This window comes from Penicillium waksmanii (genome assembly GCF_028829765.1).
Source record: "Penicillium waksmanii strain IBT 27052 chromosome Unknown utg000007l:1.0-4314555.0:1.0-4317578.0, whole genome shotgun sequence".
Taxonomy (NCBI): Eukaryota; Fungi; Ascomycota; class Eurotiomycetes; order Eurotiales; family Aspergillaceae; genus Penicillium; species Penicillium waksmanii.
In genome coordinates this window covers 2,333,551-2,352,566 of record NW_026643253.1, presented here as the reverse complement: position 1 = coordinate 2,352,566, position 19,016 = coordinate 2,333,551, and the positions used below count along the sequence as shown (strand labels likewise).

The 19,016-nt window shown below is 50.7% G+C and overlaps 4 protein-coding genes across 4 annotated transcripts; all 4 read right to left on the bottom strand.

Annotated features, from left to right (window-relative positions):
• Nucleotides 1-2,698: 2,698 nt before the first annotated feature.
• Nucleotides 2,699-4,063, bottom strand: N7481_007701 (uncharacterized protein; the record flags this gene model as incomplete). Its single annotated transcript, XM_057266920.1, has 1 exon — nucleotides 2,699-4,063. One exon carries the CDS (start codon nucleotides 4,061-4,063, stop codon nucleotides 2,699-2,701), a length of 1,365 nt encoding a protein of 454 aa, XP_057121121.1.
• Nucleotides 4,064-8,435: 4,372 nt separating this feature from the next.
• Nucleotides 8,436-9,831, bottom strand: N7481_007700 (SMP-30/gluconolactonase/LRE family protein; the record flags this gene model as incomplete). Its single annotated transcript, XM_057266919.1, has 4 exons — nucleotides 8,436-9,024; nucleotides 9,092-9,247; nucleotides 9,331-9,491; nucleotides 9,799-9,831. The coding sequence occupies 4 exons, from the start codon at nucleotides 9,829-9,831 to the stop codon at nucleotides 8,436-8,438; spliced, it is 939 nt and encodes a 312-aa protein (XP_057121120.1).
• A 3,840-nt stretch (nucleotides 9,832-13,671) lies between these two features.
• On the bottom strand, nucleotides 13,672-15,372 carry N7481_007699 (aldehyde dehydrogenase family protein; the record flags this gene model as incomplete). Its single annotated transcript, XM_057266918.1, has 3 exons — nucleotides 13,672-14,852; nucleotides 14,931-15,130; nucleotides 15,245-15,372. 3 exons carry the CDS (start codon nucleotides 15,370-15,372, stop codon nucleotides 13,672-13,674), a joined length of 1,509 nt encoding a protein of 502 aa, XP_057121119.1.
• A 661-nt stretch (nucleotides 15,373-16,033) lies between these two features.
• Nucleotides 16,034-17,525, bottom strand: N7481_007698 (EVE domain-containing protein; the record flags this gene model as incomplete). The annotated part of the gene is made up of 6 exons (XM_057266917.1): nucleotides 16,034-16,413; nucleotides 16,487-16,603; nucleotides 16,671-16,688; nucleotides 16,743-17,009; nucleotides 17,068-17,287; nucleotides 17,424-17,525. The coding sequence occupies 6 exons, from the start codon at nucleotides 17,523-17,525 to the stop codon at nucleotides 16,034-16,036; spliced, it is 1,104 nt and encodes a 367-aa protein (XP_057121118.1).
• Nucleotides 17,526-19,016: the final 1,491 nt, after the last annotated feature.

Here is a 19,016-nt window from a genome sequence, read left to right as displayed (position 1 = left end):
CCTTAGAAGTTCGATATGGATGTAGTTCAGCTAATCAGAGTATCCCAGATCCAATGAAAGGCCTTCGGGAAGAAGAAAACTTGGTGAAACAATGCTCAGCCGAGGCAAGATTCCAGGCTGAGTCGGATGATTTTTGAAAATGACAATAGAGATTTATGCATCCTGATGAAGGTTTCGTCGAACGCGACCAATGTCTACCTGGGCAGGCCATTACCACCTGGGCACTACGTTGTCTAGCGCCGGCATCCTCGAGTGATTAACGAAGTCCAAGTGCTGAATATACAATGCAAACCTTTATACCACAGCCCTCCAGGACTACCAAAACAGCCCCAGCACAAAAGAGTATGTCCAAGATTCCAAGGTATTCCAAGATTAGAAGAGCTGGTTAGCTCGGCACCCGTGTAAATAGTCCAGTGTGATAATATATAGAGTGGTACTATCTATCTACGATTTTGCTGGCAATGTACAACTTGAAGGCAACTTGATGGCTTTCAATCATATAAAACCACCTGGGCACTATTACTAGAATGACTATTGCGTCTACAGGTCATGAGGGATATATTATAAATTCACATAGGCGAGGGTTCCCACATCTTCGCTACTCACTTCCAAGGTTCAAGTTCAAGTTCGTGGACAATTATGCCGTGGAATGGGTACGAACCACATAGAACGAAAAATACTGGCCTTGGAAAACCTCGGTGAATAACTGGGGCAAAAACCATTATGGAAGAAAGCCGAAATTGTAACATGCACATTTCTGGCTTCCTTGTTTCGCCACAGAAGGGCCATTCTTGTGCATAGAATTGCCTGCACCATTGGGCGCAAGGCCGAGGAGACTGCGCAGCATGTTGGAAAATAAGCCGATGAGGATGCAAAGGATATCATATGAAAGGAAAAAGGCCCAATGCCACGCTGCCGGGTCGGATCTAGCTTTTCTTAGTTTCAATAGCTTATGCGGTACCTTTGCATGGCAATCGAGTTAATACTTTGATCTCGCAAGTTATGTATAGATCGGCACGAATAAAGGTTGATTTCATCATTTTACGTGAAAGATAGTCGGTACCAACAGGAAGAGAAGTCCGTGGCATGGCGCTGGTATCTATGTACCTACACATCATGCAGCGCAACGGTGATAGTTAATCGGCAAACGATCTCGACGAGAATAGGATCCTACCGAATAAGCTATGAGAAATACTTAGATCCTTCGCAGCCCAGCCCTAGCATTACTCCACAATCTATTTCACTAGTTGCCAGATTCATGCACGAACAACCACAAGCAAGACCCACTACAAGCGCAATATGCGCGCCACCAACAAAAAGAAACAAAAAGAAAACACAGTTAACAAGTTACTAGTCTAGTGTATTCGGATCACAACAATCAACTGATCGAGCCAAAGAAGATTTCAAATCCTGCAAATATTGATTAGTGCGATCTTACGCGAATTTATTTCTACAATTGATCCCTCGACACTCGCACTAAGCAAGGGGTGTCGTGGACAGAAGTACGACCTGTGCCTGTGCCTGTGCCCTGTCCCACATTAGATGGGTTGGCACCCCACCGAAGTATGTACGGAGCATGTACATACCCATGCTAATGGATCGCGGCGGATATGAGAAAAACCCTATCCCCGCCCCGCTGCGGTGTAGATAAAGTGACAGCCTACGCGATCGAGGGTACGTGGAAATAGGAGCCGTCGAATTAAGGTAGGCTAATGCATGTCTTGCTTTAACGGTGACATGCGGGCTGCGCGGACGAGCTGTCATGGTAGATCATGAAAATCAAATCCACTCTTTCTCAATTGTTTGCCTTTCTCCTGATTCCACAAACCCACCTAAAATGATAAACAATACAGATAAGTGAGTAGAATAAGGCTAGTCGTTATAGTTTGTGGAGACGGACACCATAAGCGCGATATAAATCTATTTTATAAGTTGTGGTTAAGTTTTCCCCGTTCCCTTCCTGCGGACTTGCGAGTGGTACTTTGGTTAATGGATAGATGACAGATGACATATAAACAGCCCCCCGACTCCAGGGATAGAGGCTAATTGCAGGGGCGAAGTCTGAATGATGCTTTTCTAAATTTGCAAATATCAGCTCTAAAGCGGAGACACATTTTAAGCCACGAATGCACCGAATCGAGGAAGAAATGGTCCTTAATAAGACAGACACCAAGGAAGGGATAAGGGAAATGATAGATGGCAATAATTTCAATCTTTTCAACGTCGCCAATTGAGGTATCACCGCGAAACCAGAGACCGGAGAACTATGTAAACAAGTTAAACGAGAAAATGACAGAGGGCGGGGAATTTGCAGTCCGGAAATGTAAACACCAATTTGTGCAGATAACTCCAGATAGATGAAATGGGATATAGAATGTAGCCGAACCGAGAAGGAGGCAGGACAGAGAGGATATGAATAAACAAACAGAGAGGGGAAAACAACAGATTAGAAAGGCGAATACCTGCGACAATACCAGCAGCAAAAGAGGACAGACAATGCAAAATACCAATACAACCCAAGCGCTTTTGTAAATGGCACCGCTAATCCGATCATGCTCCACCTACTCGTGACCACCAGTGGCCGAGATCCTTTTTGTGTGTATCGACATTATAACATATAAGAAATCAACAAAAGAGATAAAACAGAAAAGGAAAAGATTAGAAAGATGAACCCCTCTTTCAAATACACGGAACGCCGTTAAGGCCGAGACCAGGCTTGAAATGGAGGTAGAGGCGTTCCAGAGACAGGCGGTGGACCCGATGGCACAAGATTCCTACCTGCAGGCGGGGCAGGGGAATACGAAGCCGGGCTACCGGGCCAACAAGCCTGCGGTCGACCTGTATCAAGCATCCTTGGCGCCTGCGCGGGCTGCACGGGGACTGTGGGGGCAGTACGAGATGCATCGGCGGACCAGGCCCCGGCGTCAATGTGCAGGCCCGGCGAAGAGGGACGTGGAGGCAAGTTGTTGAGAGACATTGAGCGGCCGACGTGGTCGCGGAAAAAGTCTCTTTCAGATCGGTAGTGGTCTCGTTGTTGAACCAAAGCGCGGATTTCGTCAGCTTGGCGACGGAGGGCGTCTGTGTGTCGCTGAATCTCGTCTTGCTGTGAAGTTAGGCGTTGCTCGAGCTGCATCTCGTTGCGCTTGCGATTTCGAAAACGTCGCGAAGCATCGCTGTTCGCTTTGCGCTTCTCTGCTTGTGTGGAGGAGCCTGACTTGAGATCTAACACACACGGGATCAATGACGAAGATAGACTTGTGCTTTGACTCGTTGGTTCTTCCTTCACGCGCGGCCCGGCCGTTGCTGTGGTCGTGTAAGGCGCTGGTGCCGAGTATGGTTGTACGCTGGATGGCATGGATGCGTTTGAAAGGGCCGGTGAAGCGCCATACGGACCAAATGTAGAATGAGGTGGAACAGGGCTCGTCTCTTGGGAGTTTGGGGTGCTCAAGAGGCCAGGTCCAGAGCTAGCTCGTCGAGAATGAATGCTAGTGGTTGAATGAAGTCCTGCTGAAGTTGTGGGTTGGGTGACTGGGAGCGAGCCGATGGGTCGAAGTGTTGATTCGAGTGGTAGAGGTGAGCTGGAGGGCGGCTGACGAGCACCCAGAGGGGGTTCTTGTGTCACCAATGGTGAGTGCGAGACACTAGATTGCCCAGATGCTCTGCCACTACCGCTGACGAACCGTGCAGACGGCGAAGTAGGGTTCATTAACGGCCGCGAATGAGACCTGGGGGACAATGGCTGTAATCCATGCAAACTTCGAGGAGCAGGCGAAGACCCTTGGCGTGGTCGAGGGGACGAGGGCCCTGGTAAATTCAATGGCTCACGAACTCCCTTCACGTCAGCTGCCTGCGCTGGATGGTTCAAGATGGAATGAACGCCAATGGACCGGGCCGAGTCGAGTGGTGGCTCAACTGGCCCATATGGGTGCCAGGACTGCGGACGAGCGCGCAAAGGCGGGCGGCGTGAGGAATGGCGACTGCCAGGTCCATAGTCGTCGGTCCCACTGCGAGCATCCTGGGAGTCGTCGGACAATGGGCCTGCGCGCAGAGGGTCCTGCGACATAGACGTAGCTCGGTTGCGGTCCTGGGGGGTTAGGGCATGACCGAGTCCCCCCTCTCTCTGAATCACTAGGGGTCTCACGAGTGTGAGAGAGGGAGGAAGTCGGAAACCGAGGGTCCGCTGGAAAATGCGACAGCTTTGGCGAGTGTAGCGACCTCGGGTAAGGCGCAGTCAATACGCTGATGCCCAGGGTAGCCACGGTGAAGGTTGGGAATAAATAAGAGGTTGTTGAGAGCCCAAGCTAGCTGGGCAGGAAACAAGCAATCAATCTCAAAGATGACAAGCGTGAAGAGAAAGTTTCAACCCAATTGCCAGCAAACGATTGGATCGCGGATTGAGATTCGAACTTCGAGGTTTAGGTTAAGAGAGATAGAGAAGTCAGAAGTAAAGGCCTAATATTTCCCACCGAGTTTAGAATGAGGAGCAGATCAACCATGTGTATGCACAACGGAAGCGATCCGAGGCCCCATTTAGCAAAGGGGTCAAAGCTAAGAAAGGGGAGGGGGAGAAGAAGGCGAGAAAGAAAATGGAGCTTTTGTAGAGCCGTTGAGATTCAGCGGTGTGCGAGGGAGAGGGGGGGGGGGGCATGATCCATCACCTTCCGGGGGGCGGGCTAAGACAGAGTTGTCTGTGTCTGTCCGACCCAGCGTGTCGGATAGCGTTGGGCAGGATCTCCTAGGACAGTTCCAGTTCTCGAGTGCCTCGTGGGATCGTGGATCAATGGATCGTCCTGGGTGATGCCAGTCAGTCACTTTCGCCCAGCCAGTGCTAATTTCTAGTACTGTCTCCACCTAGCGTGATGGAGTGATGGCTATGCTATGGGCCATGCCATCTCTCATTTCCCTAGCGATCGCCGGGGGGGGCGCGAATCACCGGCCGAGGGATGACTGGGGAGCTGCAAGTGCGCGGGTGCCGTCACCGTGGACATGGACAAGGGACAAGTGGAGAAGATGACGCTTTGGGGCGGGGAATGGGAGTATGTCCATGGCTATCAGGTCAGGATTAGATCCATGACGCAGAGAGGAACGACTCATTTTTCACCAGGAGTCCTGTCATTTTCCGAGAGTTTGGCTCTTGGAGGGGAAGCTAACCAAAACCAGAGGCATATCCATTCGACGAAAGAGGAAAGCAAATGAAAAGGAAATAGCTTGAAAATAAACCAAAAAGGGAATGGGGTTAAGAAAAGGAATAATGGGTACAACAAAGCAAACCTAAAAGGCAGCACGTTCGTTGTACAGACTTGCCTCGTCCAGGTAGTAAGTAGCAACGACTCGGACTCTCTAGTTTCCCCAGCCTGCATTTTTGTTAAACATATATGCAATGCCGGGCATTCGAATCAAACTCTGCGCGAGGCACATTGAAGTACATAGATCTTTCTATCCAAACCTTAAGAAATTACATGTTATGCGTGCATCATTGTCTCCGTGTCGGTCTCGGCACAGGGGAGGTGAACACCGTTGGTGACCGTTGGAGGAAGATAACAGGGGGGGGGGGGAGACCAATGACTCCTCCACTAAACGCAGTGGGTGCCACTATGAGCTGGAGTGGTTCCTTACCGGTCCTTGAACCTGACCCGCTAAAGAAAGTGGATTAGATTTGTGGGTTTGGCACAGCGTGGGCCTAGTCTGCGACGATGGTCGGACTATGGCGCCCAGGATGCTCGTTTCCATGGCGCTGGGATGAGGCAACTAGTAACGAGGAGAAACTAGCTAGTGGCCAACTATCTCTAAGAATGAACAGATAACAGCTACGAGTAACGAGTAACGAGTCAAGGGCTGACGAGTTGGTTGGGCTCAGGAGGTTTGGCTTGGGTTCGGACCCGTTAGATCGGAGGAATACGATGATCACAGAACTGGAGGACTGGCAGCCCTACGTCACCCTGAAGATTACATTGACTCCGAAGGAATTAATTCAACCTCTGGAGTTGATTATCAAACTCGACATCAGCAACTCGTGTTACGGTGATCTACGAGGCATTGAGACCCAATGGAATGACGGCAACATCGAGCGGCTAATTTTCTTTTCTCAATTAACACCAAGAATATTTCCCGCCCAGGAATGAGAAGAAGCAGGAGAAGAAAATGAATTGTCAGAGAGCAAAGACAAAAGCACGTCTACTCAGCAGGGCATACAGCGGGCCAAAAAAAGTGATACCTCAGTACGACGATCTCCATACGGAAGTGTGGAAAGGCAAATCCGCAGCACTAGCTCCCCTGAAGCCTCGCCAGTGATCGCGTGCATGAACGGGGCGAGTGTCCACCAGCGGTGGGGAGAGCAGAGATAGCTCAGTGAATGGGGCCTGAATCTTGACATCGATTTAATTTCAATTTCAATTTACCTTGACCCGCCGAACGGTGTTAGTGCGGATGGCTTCCGCGTGACGAGAATTGATGAAGATCGGGCTAGCGACTGAAGTGGCTGCAGCGCAAAGTGGGTTCCGCAATCCTTCGGGGGAAAGAAATGGGGCATCCTTTAACATGGCCGGAGCTGAACCCAGACTCGATTTTAGTCTTACTCGTAGTCTTGCGTGCAGGGGGCTGAGCCCGATCACTTGGTTCCCGGTCACTGGCCCAACGCCGATCGGTCAGTTTCTTCGCTAGTAGTTTTTTTTCTCCAGGGGTTGCTAGAAGGGTCTGCTATGGAGTTGCTAACCCGCTGGGGAAAGAGGGGCGATGTTCTCCAAGAGGGGAGCTCTCGGCAGCTATTCCCTACGATAGATCGATTGGCAGCTGTCAAGTTCTATTCTAGATCGTAAGTTTGGGAAAGGAGTACGAAGTGCTAAGGCAAAAGCATACATGTACGAGTATTCTGTAACACTGTACTTATGTAAATAATCCAATGTACACCGATTTTCGTTACATTGCACCACACCATGCATCCGCAGCCGCCTTTACGACCAGCAACGAATCACCGAGTGAGTATGGGTGAACAATTGCGGTCTGATAGATCTAGCGCACCTGACTGGTTGGTTGGCCAGACATTTCTAGCCTTGTCCGACTCTCGCCCCCCTATAAGCACTAGCCGCCGCGTCTCGCAGGTATCCCGGGGAGGCTAACTCGAAAGGCGGTGGTGGCGTATATTCTCAAACCACCGTTCCCAAAGTGCCGGGTCATGATGCCAGACAAAAAACCCCCCCGGATGCGTGTCATGCGAAGGTAAGCGTAATAGGGGGCCAAAACTTTGGAGGTTGGGGTTAGTCCCAGGTATCTGGTACGCGGGTTTTGCGTTCCAAGGTTCCAGTCGTGGAGTACCGGTACTTCCAAGTTGCTAGCGTGTGTTGTTTTTACTTCTTGTTTTTCCCTCTTGTTTACTCCTCGTGGATGGCGCAGAGACACGGGCCATAGACGAATTTGTTGGTGGATCTTGACGAAGAACGCTGGCATTATGACGTGAGTGGTGAGAGTGTGGCTAGACAGTGGATGAATAGTACATATTTGTATATTGTGTACTCCGTACTTCAACGAATTCCATTGCAGCTTCAATTTTTCTTTGCTTTTTCCCCATCACCGAATGTATTCTATTTCAAACCTTCCTGTTGGTACTATCCGCTCAATATCTCGTGTCCGCTGCAACCGCCAGGCAAAAGAAACGAAGCCATCATCGATCTCCATGGCCTAGACCGGGAACTGTTTTCCATTATGCTTTATGCGGCATCAATTTGTTCTTTCTGCGAAACATAATAAAATGTGTCTAGAAGTATAACCTAACTAGTACGTGCAGCGTGAGGCAATCTGGTGGCCAGGAGGGAAATGTCCTCCATTCTCACCGTAGCTACCTGCGTGCTCAACACACACCGAAACAATGCTCCAACCCGGGGAACAATCACATCTCCCCGTCCCTGCATTCGACCTGCAGGATGGACCCGCCGTGGCAATGCAGTGCCTCCCATCACACGCGTGCGATCGGACGGATTGCAAATTGGACTGAAAGGCAGGACAGATCAGTTCTGCTCTCAGTACGGAGTACGACTGTCTCGATACCATGTCCGGCCGAAACCCCTGGTTCGACATGTAACCTTCTCCCCCCATCCCCTTGCGCCCTGGAGGTCTGAGCCACTGTGACAGCGAGCCGGTCCGTCATTCCCTCACCCGTTTGGCGATCGTGACCCACAGTAGCTCATGGTTTGCTAGTTACTGCTTCGAGCTACAGAGTACATTGTACTATGAATATACATATGTATGGAGCACGCTGTACTTTGTATCAATGCCATGCCAGGGAATGCATTTGCCACTGTGGAAGGTTCAAAGGGGCAATGCACGGTCGATCGTTTTAGCTACAGCATGGATCGTCTAGTGACTCTGTTCTCCATCACATACTCCTTGAGGATCGCTCTCGCTCTCGGTTACCTCGAGTCCTTCGAAGCCTCGGGAAACAGCTAGTTCGCAAACCGAAACTCATTCTTTGCCTTTCCTCGGACCCCAACATCAACCTTAAACACTCGACCTCCGTATCGCACGGACTGTGGGAACTTTTCGTCATCATGGTCATCCTTGGCCGAGGTAATGAATAGCTCGGTGCCTACAAACGCCGGACAAGTCGGGTTTCGTGTTGGCAGATCAATCTGGCCGATGACTTTTCCCTCGGTCGAAACACGGAGAACCTTTCCACCACCGTAGATGGCTGTCCAGATACAACCCTCGACGTCAATGGCAAATCCATCTGGCTCGAGCGACTCGCCGATGTCAAAGTGTACGCGGCGGTTGCTAATGGCCCCAGTTGCGGCGTCAAAGTCGAATGCGAAGATTTGACCCGTCGGTGAGTCGGTCAAGTACATCGTGTCATCGGCATGGTTCCACCCAATCCCGTTGGGGATCGTTACTGGTGCCAGCATAGGATGCAGACTAAGGTCCGAGTCCAGTCTGAACAGCACTCCTTCGGGCGATGGCTTCTTGACCTTGGGGTCATTCATGGCACCGGCCCAGAATCTCCCGTGGCTGTCGACCGCACCGTCGTTGAAGCGCATCCTACTCGATATCAGCCCGTATTCTCACCTCTGCTTTGCGTTTGAGATGGTGGATACGATCGACTTACACCTCCGCTTTCCCCGGGCCATCTTCCTCGCCCCAAGCCTCGCGGATGTAAGTCAGTTTCCCGGTAGACCGGTTCAGCCGAGCGAATCCGCACTTGGCCGCGACAATCAGCTGATCCTGATCCTCCTTTGCTGCGCCCGCAATGTTGGCCGTCACGCTATGAGATAGTTCATCAGATATCACATTCATTCAGACCAGCAACGCAGGAGAGCACAATAGACAGGCGAGATCTAGACATACCCAATAGCCGCGTCCGTATTGACAACAGAGAGTGACACGGGCCCCTTGTCCAAGTCAAGGCGGTACAGCTTGTGATCCCAAATGTCGACAAAGCGAAACTCGTTGTTGGCTGCATCGTGGTAGGGGCCCTCGAGCAGAGTCCCCGCTATGTCGATATAGGGCTAGAAAGGCAAGGCGAGTTAGTTTGAATTTACGAGAATTGTGATTGGCTGTGGTTTAGGTTTTTGTTTCTTTATTTTTTATTTTCTAATTTCCATTCTCGTTTTTTCTTCTTTGAATTTTCAATTTCCCTGTCGACTCCAATTTCGTGCCGTGGTCATCTTGACTGAGACGAAAAAGAAGCCCACAGAAGAAAGAAAGAAAAAATTGCAAAAAAAAAAAAGAAAACGAAAACAAAATCAAAAAATATAAAGATCAAGACCAATCAAAGACCAGCTGCAACACGAAGATGGGATCAAAGAGTCTGACCTCCTGCACCGTCCACGTCTGAATTTCAGACATGCCGATCTGATCCACCGGAAGCTGGCCGAATGTGAGTAAAATAGAAGAGAAAAGAAAAACCGGGGACTTGAAATCCACTAGTACAAATTTTGACCTGTGGAAAGAATTGGAATTGGAAATGGGGAAATTGATGAGAAATTGGGACACCGCTCTTTCTAGAGGGAGGGGGGGTCAAGTCAGTCTACCGCGTCGCACAGGCAAGGACCAAGGGGGAGAACCCATGTTCGTGGACAATGAAGTAGAGCTACGAACCTCGAGTAAGTGAAAGGTTGGCAGCTCCGATCGCGGGAACTGTTCGAATTACACGGCAGGGAACGATGTTTGTGTTAGATCGTGGGTTATCCTTCTGGGCGAGACTCGGAGAAAGGGAAAGGGGGAGCGAGGGGGGATTACGGAGTAAATTGAACAACTTTAGATTGCCAAGGTCCGCCCCCACAAGTCCCGACGAAGTGGAGTCGGACTGCTATCATCTTCCGGTGGGCGTGGGTGTTGGCGTGACAGCCATGGACGGTTATGGTTACGGTGTGGACGAACCGGTAGGACGAGTGACGAGAGAGGCTGCGAGGTTAGATTAACATCGACTACGGAGTAGACACTCTGTACTCCGTAGGGGATCCTCCTAGTTCATGAAGTGCGGTGAGTGACAGTTCCACGCACTATCGATTGACCTGCAGCTCTAGAGGTCCCCATATCCATCTCTAATTCATTAAGCTCGCACTAGAATCCTCCGTCAAGAATGAAAGATGCCATGCAAAGTATAATTTTAACGCGAAACAATTATGATATACCCAGAGTATGCCCAGTATGTCCGGTATGTCCCATAGAATGCGTTTTTAATCCAATATGTGGATGGTATACCCCAACACGACGGAGCACGGGGAAGTTACACCCAGACAACACATCTGTACGAGGAAGCACAATCACCATCATCACCTTCCGAAATCGCCCAAGCGCCCACATGACCGACTCTGCATGCATCTGCACGAGATGGCCTCGGACAGACACGGCTGGGCGCTAACACACAGGCCAGGAGAGTCCTGCCCGACCCCAGAATTGGGCATGCGCAGCCCAATCACCAAATGCCCCGTGAGACAATGTCCCCGACAAGCAAATCATGTTGAACTCCATCCTCGAAATGAACGCCGCTACTGCACCCCCTCTGCCCAGCACACACGCACACACATGTACACACACACCTCTGCTTTCCCCGGCTCACTACGAGTAGTCATCTTAAAATCCGGCCCTGCAGCGATTCCAGCAAAACCTAACCTGAAAATGGAAACACGACACACATACACCCACGTCTTTCTAGCCGAACCCAATTCCGGCATAGAAAAAACAATAACAATAATAATAAAAGAGTTCAGAGTTCAGTGGTGGAACAAGTCATGATGATATGCCGGCCCGAGCCAGTGGGTGAGACTGGGAATGCATTTAAGGTAATGAACAAATTAAATGGATCATTTCGACCTAGGCAACCGTCACACCCTGATTCCTTCTGCTTATATTTTGTTCTTTCTCTTTATACGGAGTAGGACTCGCAGGCCTCGCCACCAACCGGGGGCTACGCCACGCCAGGGCCAGGGCCGATCAGCACACATCAAGTTCCAAATCGTAGTTCAACACCCGTGGACGCCAGCCAGCCAGTGGAGCCACACTGATCATTCACGTCATCGAAGTATCCGGTCTCGGCCTCTTGACTTGACCCGGCCTCATCACCAACATTGATTGATTGACTAGCATTGGCTGCGGATGTGTGCGCTGCCTTCGTTCATTCGCGTCAAGGCAAGTTAAGTTTGACTATTTCCGAGAGCCAACAAGAATCAATTAAAATTCGAGAAAACGAGGCGTCCAAAGCGTAAACAACCCTGCACTTTCACCTGAAACGAGCCCTTCGTCGTGACATGGCGTTCTCATGCAGCTCATCACCCGTCTCACTCCCGCTCGGGGTTTTTGCCAGGTAGACTTGCATGCAGCGCGACTTTTCCTATTCTCGAGTTAATTGCGCTCCGCCAGCCTCGCTTCGTAACGGACCTTTTGCCCAGGTGGGAAGACAAGGATGACGAGGATGAGGAACCTTGGAAGAGGAGGAGGCAGAGGAGCACATACGTACGTATGTGCGGAGATAGTATGTAACTGTGGAGGCATGTAGGGAGTCGATACCTTTTGCTATACTCCGTGCCAGTCTAGTCAGACCCCTACCGTAGATAACTAGTACAGCATGCCGAATCCTGCACCGAGAATCACTGCCGCTGATGGGTGATATGAACCTCGGGCTCGGGATTCGTACTAGCGGGTGCCCTCGCCTCTTTACGAGTCCGAGGTAGTCTCAACCTGCGGCTTGAATTTGCTTATGTGCGGAGTACGGAATATGCAAATGTAATTGAGAATGTACATACTCTGTATATTCCTCTCGCTTGCGGCACTATTCTTGATTGGTCTCCACTGCACAGTAGTAGTATGTACTGCCCAGCGACGTCGACATTTTCCCGGGATCACTCCAGGTGCGCACATGTACTGTACATACATGCACAGGTAACCAGTGAGCTACCCATATGTATGCACTCATACCCAAGAGCGTGGAACGTGGTAACCTGTGTTAGGGCAGTATATAAACCTTGGAAACTAATGTAATGCGGGACGCAATGTTATATTATGCAATGCTAAAGCCCACGCCTTGCCAACGTTCACCTGTGCCTTTTTCTTTTTCTTTTTTTTTTTTTTCTCGACATTGAGAAGATTCTGCATTTGCATGTGGGTTTTCGTTCTTCGATTTCCAAATTCGCAGCTCCTCCTCGAACCAGCGGTAAATAACTTACTTGCTGCAGCTAACATTCCTGCAGGATTGGGCATCAAAACTGGGCCCGGACCGGTCCCGGGGCCTGATACTTTATACTTGCCAGTAGGCAAGATACAGGATTGCGCTTTTTTCGAAAAGGACTCGGACTCGGATGCTCTCATTGTGGGTCACCGATCGGTCCCGTTGTGTCGTGTCATATCGTAACTATCGTGTGCAGCAGGTGAACTGTAGTGTATAGTATATCGGTGGCGGGATCTTGTGCCGTCGAATTGACGATCGATCGAGGTTCAATGCGGTGAGTATTCAAGTTTCCTCTTTTCTTTCCCTTTTTTTTCCTTTTCTTTTTTAATCTCCCTTCGTGGGATGAACTGGTATCAGGTCTTGCTTGTTTCGTTTATCTTGTCAGGGCGACTGTGGGATTTTCCAGCGGTGTATAGTGTACCGAGTATGTAGATCCAATTCAAGCACGAGGGGCTCGCAATTGGGTCAAACGTTCCAATTTATCAGCAAAGTTTATCTGTATCTTGTTTCAACTTGCTCTAGTTGCTGCTCTGGGTGTTTCATGCAGGTCCGGACGCTTGTGTGGATTAATTGGCGGCATTTCTGCTTGCGAGTCGCGTAGTTGTTGACCGCTCTGTAGCGAATGGAGGGTTTGAATGTGATGTAGTCCACGGGTAGTTTTTCGAAGACTCGGAGTACTAGTATTCTTCAGGATGACGACTGTGGGTCATTGGCTGTAGTATCTTCCAAGGTTTGCATGCGATGCATTTGTGCAATGCTTTGGCGGGCTTCGTAAGTTCAGACCATACTCCAGGGCTCGCTTAGCCATTCTGGTTGGAAATATGTTCTAATGAAAATATAGCGCAGTCGACGTAAACCTGTCAACAAAATTGACAACGTCTCGTCGAATAATACAAAGGTGTCTTGTCCCAGTTGGTTGAATCGAGGAGTGTGAATTTTCATTCTTCATAAACATAATTGTCATCTAGATACAAGAAAGAAGCCGCTAATCACTATTTCCCAAAGCATAAGTTCGACACTTACAGCCGGCTACCCATGTTGACATGGACAGCCTTGGTCTGCGAGTACGCCTCCATACCAGCCTCGCCCAGTTCCCGACCAATACCACTCTGCTTGACACCACCGAATGGCACGCGGAAGTCGCTGTCGTTGCTGCTGTTGATCCAGACCATACCGGCCTCAATGTCTGAAGCAACACGGTGTGCACGCTCGATGTCCTTGGTGAAGACGGCCGCACCGAGACCGTAGGTGGTGTCGTTGGCGCGGGTGACAGCTTCTTCCTCGCCCTTGAAGCTGGCGATGACGACGAAGGGGCCGAAGACTTCTTCGCGGTAGATGCGCATGTTGTCCTTGACGCCGGTGAAGATGGTAGGGGCGATGAAGAAGCCCTTGCCGTCGCCGACATTCTTGTATGGCTCGCCGCCAGAGACGAGAGTTGCGCCCTCGGACTTACCGGCCTCGATGTAGGAGAGGACTCGGTCGTACTGGGCCTTGGTGACCTGGGGACCCTGGAAGGTTTCGTCGTCGAAGGGGTCGCCGACCTTGCTGGTGGAAGCGACAACTTCCTTGAAGACAGCAACGAACTTATCATAGACGGACTCGTGGACTAGAAGACGGGAAGTAGAGGTGCAGACTTGACCCTGGTTGTACATGATACCAATGTGAGCCCACTTGGCGGCCTGCTCGATGTCGGCGTCCTCGAAAACGATCAGAGGGGACTTGCCACCAGTCTCGAGGGTGATGTTCTTCAGGGTGCCGGCGGCCATCTTCATGATCTCGCGACCAGTGATAGTGGAGCCAGTGAATGCAACCTTATCAACATCGTTGTGTTGAACCAGCGCAGCACCAGCGACACGGCCGTGGCCGTTCAGAATGTTAATGACACCAGGAGGGAAACCAGCCTCCTTGATGAGGTTGCCCAGGTAAAGAATGCTGAGCGGGGTCTGCTCGGCAGCCTTCATGACGATAGTGTTACCGCAGGCCAGGGCAGGGCCGAGCTTCCAGGCGGCCATAGCCAGAGGGAAGTTCCAGGGAATAATTTGGCCAACGACACCAATGGGTTGGCGCAGAGTGTAGGCGAACTTTTGAGGGGTGGTGCCGATGGTCTGGCCAGTGACCTTGTCGGCCCAGCCGGCGTAGTAGCGGAGGCAAGAGGTGACCTCGCCGAGATCGTCGTTCAGCGAAACCTGGTAAGGCTTACCTGCGTATTGTCAGTATTTCCATTTCTTGACTATGCCACTATTTCTCCGAGGTCCGTTCCACGCTAACAATCACTCACCGTTATCCCAAGTCTCAATGGTGGCCAGAGTCTCCTTGTGTTGCTCAATCAGGTCGGCGAGCTTTAGCATGAGAACACCGCGCTCAGTAGCGGGCAGAAGCTTCCAGGAAGGGTCCTTGAGGGCCTTGCGTGCGGCCTTGACGGCAGCATCAACATCCTCCTCACCGGCGGCATAGACGGAGGTGATTTCCGCTTCGTTACTGCGCGGGTCAGTTATTCAGTTCGCAATCGAGCGGCGGTTGCGGATCTCGCGGATCGCTGGGGAAACGATCGCGGATCAAATCACATCACATCAAATCAAGCTGGAGACATACGAAGGGTTGATAGAAGAGATCTTCTCCCCGGACTTGGAAGCAACAAACTCGTTGTTAATGAAGAGACCAATGGGCTGGGCATAGGAGCGCCCGTTCGGGGCAGTCAATTGCACGGAAAGGTTAGACATGATGGAGGAATGAAGGCGGCGTGGACGAGACAGTGAAGTCGAGAACAAGAACCGCAGAGGTCGGAAGGTATAGGAGCAATTCAACATGCTCCTCGAGGGGTGGAGGGGGGTGGAAGGTCTTAAGAAGAGCTTCGAATCATCGGAGGACCCTCACCCCCCCGCTCTGCGATAACGATAGAGAAGAGTGGAACACTCGGGTAGAGTTACTCTTCATGGGTAACCAAAGACAGAGTGATTCATTGGGTCCATCGGGGTCCCGGGTGGATCCTGGTTGGCTATATTCGCCGGGTCATTTATTGTGGTAGGAGAGTTTGTGAGGGGAAGTTGGAGGAGAGCAGGCATTCTCGGTAAGTCGGTTGACCTCGGCCTGATGACTTGCCTCTTTGGGATGACTGGCGATGACTAGCGATGATTTACATAGTTTAATTACTTTACGCTTACTGGACTTTTTTACTTTTTAACTTTAATGCGCTCGTAGTGAGAATAGAGGACTCGATTACTGTAAGTGCTAGCCCTCGCATGTTCGCTATCCTGTCAATATCATGCCGATCCGTCAACGCCCGAATATCGTATCTTGGAAGAAATATTACAAATGAAATCCGATCCTGGTCCTGGTTCTGTGCTGGACTGCCATCGCCCAGGCTAGCTGGAATTGGATCCCTCAGAGCTCAAGCTCGCTATCCTGGTCCGCCTCAGCATCCTTGCCCTTGGCGTCCTTATCTTCAGCATCTTTGTCTCCAGCTTTCTTGTCCTCACCATCCTTGCTCTCCTCGGCCACCATCTCGGCGTTGGGGTCCTCGCCCGCCAGCTCGAGAATGTATCGCCATTGTGCCGGGGTCACAGACGAGACGCTCAGTCGTGACTGCTTGACCATTTGGAGATTCTCCAGAGGCTTGCCAGTCTGCGCCTGCTCCTTGAGCTTGTGCAGCGTAACCTGGTTCTCAAACTTGCGACGAAACTCGACATGGACTACTACCCACTTGGGTACATCGCGGACGGACTTTGGATCGTAGTAAGGGTGCTTCGGGTCGAATGCGGCCTCTGGTAAGAAAAAAAACATTGTCAGTTAGAGGGGGGTTCCTGTCCAGTAGGATTGTGGGTATCAAGCTCGAACCATCAGGTGAGTGCTCCTGCACAATCTCCATCACTCCGACGACAGCTGGTGTCTTGCAGTTTGAGTGGTAAAAGAATGCGTAGTCTCCCTTCTTCATATCGCGCATGAGGTTCCGCGCTATACAATCATTAGCATGCGACTCATTGATTCGTTTCACTGTGGGTATCTTTATTTCGGTTCTTACCAACGGGGTTTCGAACGCCTGTCAAAAGTCATTAGTACATGTCGGACAGCATTCGTTCGCGTAGAAACTCACCATCCCATGGCTCTGGCCTATCAGCCGCAGCCAGATCATCAATAGAAAACTTCACGTCAACACCCTTCTCCATTCGCGACTCGGGCTCCGCCTTCATCAACCAGTATGAACGACCGGTATTCTCCTTGGGCACATCGGCCACATGCTCTTCGTCCGTATCAGGCTTCGCATCAAGGATGCTCGGCTCGTCGCCATTGGCAGGCAAGCTCTTGCGCGGGCGACCACGACCATCCTTCTTCTTCTCTTTGGCGGGAGTTGTCTCGGTACCTAGAGTGTAGCTCACAATTAGCTTGAATGAAGGTGTGAGAAGTGAAATAAGACGTACTAGGCTCCTTACGAGGTCTGCCACGACCCCTCTTAGGACCCGCGTTAGCTGCAGCCTTTGCTGCAGCCGCAGTCTGTGCCGCGGTGAGGATTTTCTTGGGACGACCGCGACCGCGCGTGGCACCACCACTCGGGGTGGCCTTGGCCGTAGGCTTTACCTCATCGGGGCTCTTGCGCGGGCGACCGCGCTTCCTCTTCTCGCCGGTCTGAGGGGAAGAAGCCTGCGTTTCGAGCTGTTAGTGACAAGGGCCTTGCATGTGGAGCCCGGGGGGGTGGATTGATGGGACGGTGATCTGAAGATTAGCACAATTGCGCGCCCCCTCCCCCTTCCCCTCCTCCTCGAAATAAGTTGCATACATTGGGAGTTTCCTGGGCAGATTTGGCATTCGCCGAGAGCGAGGGACGACCGCGTTTGGCGGGTGTTGTTGAGGCACCTTCGGACTTGCGTTTGAACGGCATTTTTGGACGAAAGGCGACGCAGGCTGTTAGGGGGAAATTGAAATTGAAACAAGCCCCGGAGGTCCTGTAAACCTTGGAAGCGAAAAGTGTAATTGATGAGCAAGTTGAGTGCGATTTCTGTGGATTCTCACTCAGCTGCAGGTTGGATTGGACTGCTGAGCTTCCAAAGTTGCTTTATTTGGTGAAGCTCGACGCGGCGCCGGGTGGGTCGAGTCCACGTGATACGTGACCTACTTATACTAGTATAGCACGATCCTACAAGTGTACTGGTTGGAATATTTCATAAATTGCTGATATAGATATAATTAAGACAGCGCTGGAGTTAATGCAGCAGGTTTTTAACGTTAAACCTAAGAAGTTGAAGTCTGCCGAAATGTCAATAGCCTGAGTAGTAGCACTACTAGTAGTATAGTATAGTAGTGTTTGCAGTGGAACTTGGACATTGGCTATCAACTCCACCGAGTCCAGGGCTTGAAGTTACCAATGTCAAATTCGCAGCGAAACTTTGGGCCTCTCATAGCACTACTAGTAATTTACCTAGTAGGTGGCATTTTCTTATTCTGAAATTTTAATAATATTGTACTATTTAACACGAAACATCCCGAAGAGTTTACGTTGAGGTCGAGCCCGAGTTTCGCGAACTATTTTCTAGCTGCCAGTGCCTGTACCAGTGCCTGTGCCAGTGCTTTCGTCTTTGCGAGATGATCGAGCTGGCTCAGATAATCTGAAAACATTTGGGTCTGATTCTCCGCCTGGCTCAATTTGTTTGGACTGTTCCTTCCCCCAACTTGTTTCTTTCTTATATCGCCTTCGTCGTCGCTGCCTTGAACCTGTACTGCTAGAATGTGTGCGTGCAGAGTCCTGCTTAGATTCCGAAGATGACACCGAGTCTGAAAATCTCAGATTGTGATCGGGATCCAGGTGTTTTGATGGCTGTAACTTTTGTACTTGCGTATAATATGGCTCAGAAGAGTCACTATCCGATAGTGGCGCTGATGGTACTAGAGCTCTGCCGTTCTCTGAATGTCCTGATCCTTGATCTGAAGGTGGTAAGGAAAACGAGACGGATTTTTGGAAAAGCATGTTGCATCTCCTCCGCTACCCGCGCCGCAGAGGCAATTCCATATTCGCCCATGGGTAGCGTAGCGATCACAACATTGTGCTTTCCCATTTTGCCAAGTGCGTAGTCATTCCTCATCGGAGGCGGCAAATACTCTGGACCATCATGCTCCTCGCCCAGAAACTCCTGAGCAGCGACATACTCGGTGGGGACAGCACAGATCTAGCCCACAGTATACTTTTGGGATCGGACATCTTTGACAATCAAATAATTGTAGGCTTGTCTGAGGAAGTGCCTCAGATGGCCTGTTGACAAGATTAAAATCATAGTGAAGCGCCTTGTCAGCTCTGAAACCCCGCCCGGCCCCAAAATCCACCCTCTCTCGCATTCAATAGACGCGTCGGAAATTCCTCGGCGCTTAGCCATATTGA